At 51.4% G+C, this 8,471-nt stretch overlaps 1 protein-coding gene across 4 annotated transcripts in view; it reads right to left on the bottom strand.

The window, feature by feature from the left end:
* Positions 1 to 7,917, bottom strand: part of MAPRE1 (microtubule associated protein RP/EB family member 1) — a 31,037-nt gene extending 23,120 nt beyond the window's left edge. For 3 of the 4 annotated variants that reach the window (XM_081323827.1, XM_081323826.1, XM_081323824.1), the window contains exons 1-2: positions 7,477 to 7,586; positions 2,883 to 3,006 (exon numbers count right to left, since the gene is read on the bottom strand). In XM_081323827.1, coding sequence (XP_081179953.1) covers positions 2,883 to 3,003 — 121 coding nt within the window. In that variant the 5' untranslated portion in view covers positions 3,004 to 3,006; positions 7,477 to 7,586. Of the gene's footprint in view, positions 1 to 2,882; positions 3,007 to 7,476; positions 7,587 to 7,898 lie in introns of those variants that run through there. The other variant, XM_081323825.1, reaches the window with a different exon arrangement.
* Between the last annotated feature and the right edge of the window lie 554 nt (positions 7,918 to 8,471).

Below are 8,471 nucleotides of genomic sequence, written 5' to 3' on the forward strand. Positions count from 1 at the left end.
TTGAGGCCACCTGGAGGCTTTCCCCCCCCCCCCGTGTCCTCAGGGTCAACCTGAGTGGTGCAAATGCGGGTGGAGCCTTCTTGGAACTGTTGAAAGGACTGCGTGGTAAGACTGGAGAAAGATGACAACGCCCTTCACAAACGCAGGGCGCAACATGGCAGAGCAAACCCATCAGGACAAGAGTCAGCGGTCCGTCTGCAGGCGAAAGACAAAGGCGGCTCTTTCAAAGACAGCAAAGTCCACATTTTGGACCGAGAGGACCGCTGGTTGGAAAGAGGGGTCCAAGAGGTCAAAACTGAACAGCCCTCCCTCAACGGGGGGGAGGGGATATGACACCACCTCTCTCCAGTCTACAACACAGTCCTTTCAGCAGTTCCAAGGAGGCTCCACCTCCATTTGCACCACTCAGGTGACCCTGAGGACACAGACGAACCTCCGAGTGGCCTCAACGACTCTCTAAAAAAGTGCAAATGACCAGAAGTCTGCAAGGAGTATAAATCTTTCCCTTCCGCACCCTCCAGTCAGAACCTGAAGAAGCTTCTGGGATGAGAAGCGAAACCTCTTCAAGGAAAAACAACGCAAGTCCAGTTGCCTCGTGTAAAAGCACCTTTGGGACAACCAGGACCCTGGAGGACTGACAAGTCTCTAAAGATGCCTTCACTGGAAAAAAAGATGCTCAAAAGAACTCAAGGCAACATGGTTTGCCCACCCCTACAAATTACAGGCAGTCCTCGACCTACAATCATTCCGTTTAGTAACCGTTCACAGTTGCAGCACTGAAAAATGTGACTTGGCAGCATTTTTCACACTTAACGACCGTGGCAAGGAAAGTCGTAATATGGGGCAAAGCTCACTGAACCTTTCGCTTAGCAAAGGAAAGTTGGGGCTCCATCACTGAGGACTGCCTGTAATCCTGTTTGCAATATACTTTAAAACCCCAGATAAAAAGCCACTGTCGCTCCTGCAGGCGCATTTCCTCCGAGGTTTAATCGCAAGGAAGAAGCCTCCGTCAGCCTGACAAATACGAACAGCCTTCCACCGGGACCGGTGTCTAATCTCCAAAACAAAGAGCTCCTACAGCCTTTTCTTCTGCGTAGTCTGATATTCTATCTTATATAGAGTTTCCAAGTGGCATATACTGTATTCGGATACAGGAGAGGAATGAGAAGTGCAGAGAACAGCAACAAAGACGATTAGGGGGCCTGCAGGCGAAAACCTGGCTGAGGAATTCTGGGAGTTGAAGTCCACAAGCAGAGGTCTGCATGCCCCAAGCAGAAAGTTCGAGTTTGGTCCAGGGATGCAAAGGCAGTACACCTTCTGCGTCGCCTTTGGGGAGATGGATAGCATATACGTTTGATTAAAACATAAAACAAGCGTCAGGACCTCCTTCAAACCCACATCTTAGGAAAGGAGAACTCTGGGAGACAGTTTCTTCCACGCAGGAGCGTTTGACTAAAAATAAGCGGTAGCAGGCATAATAGACGGGATCTGAGGGATTCCCTTACAGATCCGAGATTTTAAAAGTGTCCCTAAGCAAACCCCCATCCCACAGTTCATCCAGGCGGTTCAGACCGGCCAATCCCCAGATGGTGAGTCCCTCGTGGGAAAGGAAAAATAACATCGGTCGGTTTCCACAGCTCTTCGCACCTTCTTTGGAGGACGGAGAAATAAACCAGATCCCGGAGGTCTGTATCTCTTTCCCCCCACCCTTTTTCCTAGCTTTTTTTTTCCTTTTTCCTAGCAATTTTCCTAGGGAGAAAAAGTTCAGAGGGATGCATAGCATAGAACAGGGAAGGCGAACCTTTGAGAGACCGAGTGCCCACACTGCAACCCAAAACCCACTTATGTATCCTAGGGTCACGGGTGGGCGTGGGCCATTGGGTGGGCGTGGCCGTGGTGGTAACGGAAGACTGGGTGGGACTAAAAAGTTCCATCAATCAATTCCAACTTTGCGAGATCTTTTTTCCTGCGAGAAGTTGAAATTGATTGAACCTTTTTTTTTTTTGCACACGGCGGCTGAGACCTAAAGTGAAAAGGTTTTATAAAACCCAGTTTGAAGGCCCAGGACTGGGGCGACGGCGCGTGTGCCCACAGAGAGGGCTCTGCGTGCCGCCTGTGGCACGCGTGCCATAGGTTCGCCACCACAGGCATAGAAGGCAATGTGTTTACATTGTAATGGACAGCAGACAGGAAGGCGAATAAACAAAAAGTTACATTGTGGTTAACAGAGGAAGTGAAAGCAATAAAACCAGCATCCCCTCTCACCCCTAGGAGCGTGGCAGAATCCAGGGGAAGGTGAGATCTTGCTTTAGATCAGAGGAGAGAGTTAGAAAAAATGAAATATAAATGGATTCTTGACAATAAAATACATTTACACTTAAGACACAAGGCAGGCAACTACGCACCCCCACCCGAGCGAGCCCACTGCTGTTTCCAACTACTTAAGAAAGAGAAATAAAAGGTAAAGGTAAAGGTTCCCCCGCACGTGCGTGCTAGTCGTTTCCGACTCTAGGGGCCAGTGCTCATCTCTGTTTCAAAGCCGAACAGCCAGCGCTTGTCCGAGGATGTCTCCGTGGTCATGTGGCCGGCATGACTAGACGCCAAAGGCGCACGGAACGCTGTTACCTTCCCACTGTAGTGGTCCCTATTTTTCTACTTGCATTTTTACATGCTTTCGAACTGCTAGGTTGGCAGAAGCTGGGACGAGTAACAGGCGCTCACTCTGCTACGCGGCACTCGGGATTCGACCCGCCAAACTGCCGACCTTCTGATCGACAAGCTCAGCATCCTAACCCACTGAGCCACCGCGTCCCTAAGAAAGAGAAATAGTAACGAGCAAAGGCCTCAGACAAGACGGACTCGTGGCGTCAGGGGTTCCTTACCTGAACAAAGTTGCTCGATCTTGGTTAAAGTTAGTTGTAAAGACTCGTTGATCCAGGCAAGCATGTCATGTCGGCTTAAGTTATCACTCGTCACAGAGGTGGAATACACATTCACGGCCATTTTCTAAAAGAAAATCGGTGGAGAAAGGACACGGTTTTACGCAGAGGGGCTTCACGTGAACTCGGCACCGAGTTCAAGTCTGCGCGGTCGTATCTGTTCCGAGACATCATCTGAAGCCCCAGAGGATCCCCCAACTTTTGGGCCCCAGGGACCGGCTCCGTGGAAAGAGATTTTTCAGTGGCCCGGAGGGTGCGTAGTTTTGTGGGCTGCCTTCATCCCGTGGAGGGGGCTTTGCTTGTTTGTGCAGACCACTCGCTGGTATGCCGCGGCCCAGTACCGGTCCACGAACCGGGGGTTGGGGACCCCTGATTTACGGCACTCTCTTCAGCTCACTTTACCGGAGAGAGTGTAGCTGAAGTGTTTCTCAACCGTGGCAACTTTAAGATGGGTGGACTTCAATTCTCAATTCCCAGGATTGCCCCGCCAGCCTACGTACAGCTAAAACGCTGACTCCATTCTACAAATATATATATATATAAATACGCACACAGACATTATACAAGGGGCCTTCAAACCTGGCCCTTTTATGACTTGTGGACTTCAACTCCCAGAATTGAGGATTTCTGGGAGTTGAAGTCCACAAGTCATAAAAGGGCCAAGTCTGAAGACCGCTGGGTTATACCTACTACTGTAGGCATAATGGCCTGCCAGAAAAGATGAAAGAAACAGACTCATTAACAGCCGACTGACTTAACTTTTCTGCTATGAAGGAAATGGTACCTCCCGTTATGCAAGATTTTGCTCACTTGCGCAGAAATTGTTCTCAGCCCAGAGCTGTTTACAGACAAAAAAGGGAACTGGCAAATGGATCCCAGATTTAACACCGTTAGACCCAAAGGACTAGGAAATTGGGGAAGGGGGAAGGGAAAAAGCAGGTCCGTGGGGTCAGATCGAATTACAAGAGTTTACTTAGTGACTGTTCAAAGTTACAACGGCGCTGGAAAAAAAGGGTCTGACGACCATTTTTCGCTTAGGACCCATTGCAGCATCTCCACAGTCGCGGGATTCAATTTCTGACGCTTGGCAACAGACTCGTATTTATGACGGTCACAGGGGCCCAGGGTCATGCGATCCCCTTTTCTGGCGAAAGCAAAATCAATGGGAAAAGCCAAATTTACTTAACAACCGTATTCCACACTTAACTGCAGGGATTCACTGCACTGGGCCGAGAAAGGTCGTGAAAGGGTTCAAAAACTCACTCAGCAAACGTCTCGCTTAACCACAGAAAATTTGGGCTCGATGCCGGTCGTAAGTTGAAAGCTACCGGCATAGGACGAAAGTTTGGGTTTTAAGAAGCGAGGATTCCAGAAATCAAAATGAAGGAAGCAATGATGGCTGAGACCAGAGATTTAAGGAGAATATTGGAAGCACAGGATTGAAGTGAGGCCTCCTTACGGCTCTCTGGGCTTGGCGGCGTTCTTGCAGACGTTTCAGGACCAAACTAGGTAAGATCATCAGTGCTACTGGAGTATGGAGCAGGGTTTATGTCTGCGGGAAAACCACCAAGCTCAGAGGACCCCGCGGGCCACCGCCACCCTCCACTCCCTTCTAGCACTGACGTTACCTAGCTAGGTAACGAAACGTCTGCGAGAAAACCACCAAGCTCGGAGAGCAACAAGGACCCCTCACAATTAGAGATTATTGGAATTCTGGGAGTTGAAGTCCACAAGTCATAAAAGGGCCACGTTTGAAGACCCCTGATCTAACACCACAGAACTGCATGGAACCTTAAGACCCACTGAAGATACACACACACACACACACACTCACACTCACTCCGAAAAGAAGCCAGAGAAGGAAATAATTTCAGCATCAACCACTACAAGCAGGGGTGTCAAACTGCCAGCCGGCCGGCCAGATGCATCATGCCAAAAACCGCGCCCACCCCACGGCTGGCAATGGGAAAAAAGTCACTCAAGAGACATTGTGAGTCTGACACACCTGCACTGCAGGGAGCAGTGGCTCAAGGGATTGTCATCAGAATGGAGGGGGCCAGAAGACCTAGGGACCTGCCTTCCTGCCATTACATCAGCCTACCCCACCCAGTCAGGGAGGGAGGGAGGGGAGGTGGGCACGCTGCAGACCCCACCAGCTGATATCTCCAAGTGACAGGGTCCAGAAAGAGAGCCTTCTCTGCTGTTGCCCCTCCCATGGGCAATATCATCTCCCCCTCCCCAGAGGCGAGGCAGCCAGAACACTCCTGGCCTCCTGGAAAGGTGTGAAAACACAGCTCCGTGCCAAGGGAAGCTCAGAGGAGCACACAGGGGGCTGGTTAATGTCCTGACACGACCTTCAAATTTTAATTCGCTTGAACAGTGTGTCTTCTCATCCTTGCCTCTGCTGTTTTTTTTTTAAAAAATACGTTTTTATCTCTTAATACTTTTGTTATACGCTGTGCACCAGGGAGATGAGCGGTTCAGATGTGAAAATAATAATAATAGTAATAATAATAAGAAAGGCTTTAGCACGGCGTTTTCCAAACTCAGCCACTTGAAGACGGTGGGCTCCAATTCAGTGGTGACAAGAGTTGGAAGGGACCTTGAAGGTCTTCCAGTCCAACCCCCCCTCCCCCGGCCCCTCCAAAATGGGAATTCTGGATGTTGAAATCCAGACCTTTTCAAATTGCTGAACTTGGAAAAAACAAAACACTGCTTTAGCAGAAGAGGATGGAGAGAGAGGATTTGAAGAAGTCCCGGAGCAGTTTTACGATGCCTGTTATGAAGTCTAAGGAAACTCTTTGGCATTCCTAGAGTTGCCCCAAACAATGAGATGGGCGATAAATTAAATGTTATTATAAATAAGAAGAGACGATTATATGAGAGGGAGGTATACAACTGTCCGGTGCTCCAAAATGCTGCCGAATTACAGCCCCCTCCCAGCAGCCGGTCAGCACTGGGGAAAAAATGGAAACCAAGCAAACTCAGAACGTGTTCGGCTGTCCTGCTTCTGACATAAAAGAGCATTTCTGCCATAAAGACTAAGGCGGGGCCCATGGCCTGGTGGCAAGCATTTGTCCCACTTGGGATTATAGCCTCTCTCAGCAGTACAAAGAAGGTACAAATAGCCACTTGGGATGGATGGGCAGTGCAAAAATTTAAGAAAGATTAAATAAATGAAATATAAATATGAAATATGAAAAAAAAACAAATTCTAAATACAAGCTGAGTTTGGACTGGGGGGGGGAGGAGCGGACTGGAAGAGGGAGAACTCTGCACATGCCCAGAGGAAGTCATTGAAAGGCAGGGGGGAAATTTAAGAACAAAAACACAATAAAACAAAAGAGTCTGAAGAAAAAGGACAGCCTCCTCCTTCCCCTGCCCCCAGCAGAAAGGACATTTAAACATAAAATAAAGCAAATAAAGCAGTGGGGGGGGAGGGGAGAAAAGGCAGGTGCCTGGAGCAAATCAATGAAAAGCAGGGTGGAAACCTAAGAATAAAACAAAATAAAACAGTCAGAAAGGGGGGGGGAAGCACCCTACCCACCCCCACCCCCGCCCCCCAAGCCGGGAGAACTCTGCACATGCCTGGAGCGACTCTCTGAAAGGCAAGAGTGGAAATTTAAAAATAAAACAAATCAAATAAAGCAGCCTGGGGGGGGGATAAAAGGCAGCCCCCCCGCCCCCCCAAGAGAGGAGTCCGCAGATGCTCCGAGGAAGTCCATGATAGGGCAGAGCGAACGTTTAATTAAAATAAATTAGACCCTCTGAAGCAGGGGTCTTCAAACGTGGCCCTTTTATGACTTGTGGACTTCAACTCCCAGAATTCCTCAGCCAGCAAAGCTGGCTGAGGAATTCTGGGAGTTGAAGTCCACAAGTCATAAAAGGGCCACGTTTGAAGACCCCTGCTCTGAAGCAATAAAAGCAACCCCCACCCCACCCTCCCTTTCCAGGGCAGCCCAGAGAAGAACCTCCCCCCCCCCCCCCGCAGGCAAAGGGGCTCTGGGTGTCCCTCCCCCACAAGGACCCACGAAAAGAGCTTTGGGGCAGGGAAGCCCCCCCCTCCTAAAAAAAGGAAGGCTGGGACAACAGGGCCTGGGGGGGGGGCAGCCCACTCCTTCCAGCCCCCCCCAAGCAGCCAAAGGGTGGGCATGTGGGGGAGGGGGAGGCCTCCTCCTGAGGCCACATGCAGCCCTCCCCCACCCATAAGGGGGGGAGGGTCAGCCAGCTTGGGGGGTGGGCCTACATTTGCAGAGCTCAGCCGAACCCCTTCCCCACATTGGGAGGCTGAAATGGGGCGGGGGGCGCCCCCCCACCCTTTCTGCCCCCCCCAGGCCCCCCCAAGGGAGCAAACCAGGTTAGGCCTGGGAAGCCAGGCCGGGTAGGCCCGCGACCACCCCCCCCCAATGACTCACCCCTCCCCCCACTGGAGGAGGGGCCGCAGCCCCACGGGGAAAAGGCGGGGAAGGGCCTGGCCGGGCTGGGGCCTCCCGCCTCCCGCCTCGCCTGCCCGCCTCGCCCGCGCGCCTCCCGTTACCTCAGCGGCTCGCCGTTCCGCCCGGCCCCGCCCGCCTCGCCCGGGATCTGACGTCACGCGCAGGCCGGCAGGCGCGCTGACGTCACCCGCGGAAAACGGAAGGGGCAGAAGCGGAGCGCGGGCGCGCGGCGCGGACACGCCCCCTCCCCTCGGGGCGCGGACGGGCAGGGGGCGGGGCTAGGGCCCGCCCCGTTGCTAAGAGCGCGCTAAGGCGACGTGAGGGAGGGGGCGGGGCTGGTCAGGAGGCCACGCCCTCCCTGCTTAAGGCGGTCGTTGCCGCTTCTCAAAATCAGTCGATGAATTAATTAGCCGAGCGGCTTTCGAGGCCTGGCTGGGGGGTTCCTCGACCTTAGTAGCTTTAATGAATGCAGACTTCAACTCTATTTCCTTGAATAAAGTATTATTAATATTATTAATATTACGATCAGCGCTGGCCGCGCCTCGGACCATCGTTTCCACTTCTCAACCTTTCGGCCGGAAAAGGCCGGGCAACGCTTGATCAGCCCGTTTCTATTGGCGGTGTTTGCACGGGGTGGGCGTGGCCTGAATTTAACAGCCAATCGAGGTTTAGGAGCTTCCGCTGGGTTTGCCCGACCGTGGCAACGAGTTCTGGGCTAGAGAGGCTTGCCTTACCAGGCGCTCTTTCCCTCCGGCTCTGTTTCTTGGAGGATGAGAGGGCAGAGAAGGCCATTGACTACAAAGGCGCTTTTAACTCTTGGCAAGAAAGCTTAAATCTGGGCATGAAATCCAAATCCCCTGGGTTATTTACCCTTAATTATCCTTCTGCCACATATTAAGCTCTTTGGCCATGGGGTGAAAATAAACCCTGCAATTTAAACCAAACCAACATTGCATAAATTGTCAGAAGGTAATTTTGCTTACTATTCATTGCCTTCATTTTGAACTTCTCTTAAGATCATTTTAGCTGGCCACAATTCCTTGAGCAAACACAGCTTTTTTGTGTTCACAATGTATGGTTTGTAACGTGTGAACTA

The sequence above is a fragment of the Vipera berus genome (genome assembly GCF_964194415.1).
Source record: "Vipera berus genome assembly, chromosome: 3".
Taxonomy (NCBI): Eukaryota; Metazoa; Chordata; class Lepidosauria; order Squamata; family Viperidae; genus Vipera; species Vipera berus.